Consider the following 1,043-nt stretch of genomic DNA (forward strand, 5'->3'; position numbering starts at 1 on the left):
CACCCTGGCTTAAAACATGGCCGCATGACACCTGAAGAAGAGCATTTGATTCTGGAACTCCACTCTAAATGGGGAAACAAGTGGTCTCAGATAGCTGGAAAGCTGCCTGGTAGAACTGATAATGAGATTAAGAACTATTGGAGAACACATATGAGGAAAATGGCACAAGAAAAGAAGAGAAATTCACCCTCTTCTTCTTCTTCTTCTTCTTCTTTTTCTAATGGAATGGAGAATCAAGAAGAGGTGAGCTTTATTGTAACAATGGCTGAAGAAAAAGAAGAGGAGGTGAAGGTGGAGGTTTACCCCATGGATCAGCTGTGGAATGAGATGGAGTTCTCTTCTGTTTGGGAGTGCTGAGAGTTGAATCCTTGTGGAAGGAACGAGATGATGAGCCCAATTTAGTTCCTTCTGTTATCTAGCTAGTGAAATTCTGGTCTCCAATTATCAATCTTAGAATTAAAAATAATTAGGAATTTAAGTTAAAGTAATTTTATATTTTATCATGCAGTAACATTAGTAATATGTGTGCTTTCACAGCTTTTATTCATTAGCTGAGCTTGATCAGATCTTTGCTGTGTATTAACTTTATTTATTTATATTGTGTGCTGTAATTAGGAGCTTTCATCTTCTTCTTCTCTTCTTCTACTGCTATGTAGCATGAAATTTGTAATTTAATAACTTTAAATTCCACTTCTGTCAGTTAAATGATTACTATCATGGGTAGAAAGAAGAAAATCTTATTTATTATGAACTAAGAAAGGTGGTGACAGAAAATTCTTGGGCATATTTGCAACTAAAAATGTTTAAGTTTGTATGTGGTCATCATGTCAAAATATTTCCACTAAATTAATTACATATTTCACATATATTGATCCATGGCTTGTGACTATTAATGCTAGTTGTCATCATATGATAATTATCACAATGCATGATATCTCTTGTATGGGCAAATGACACACATTATTTATTAACAATGTAGTTTTATATATTATCATCACCTATCATCTTAAAACATTGTCAAGGGCTATTATACGAGTAATAAT

The 1,043-nt window shown here is 33.6% G+C and overlaps 1 protein-coding gene across 1 annotated transcript; it reads left to right on the top strand.

The window, feature by feature from the left end:
* Positions 1-24: 24 nt before the first annotated feature.
* LOC110034791 (myb-related protein MYBAS2-like) lies at positions 25-408 on the top strand. The gene has a single exon (XM_020739033.1). The coding sequence runs from the start codon at positions 25-27 to the stop codon at positions 355-357; it is 333 nt and encodes a 110-aa protein (XP_020594692.1). The 3' UTR covers positions 358-408.
* Positions 409-1,043: the final 635 nt, after the last annotated feature.

This window comes from Phalaenopsis equestris, unplaced genomic scaffold (genome assembly GCF_001263595.1).
Source record: "Phalaenopsis equestris unplaced genomic scaffold, ASM126359v1 Scaffold193422, whole genome shotgun sequence".
NCBI lineage: Eukaryota > Viridiplantae > Streptophyta > Magnoliopsida > Asparagales > Orchidaceae > Phalaenopsis > Phalaenopsis equestris.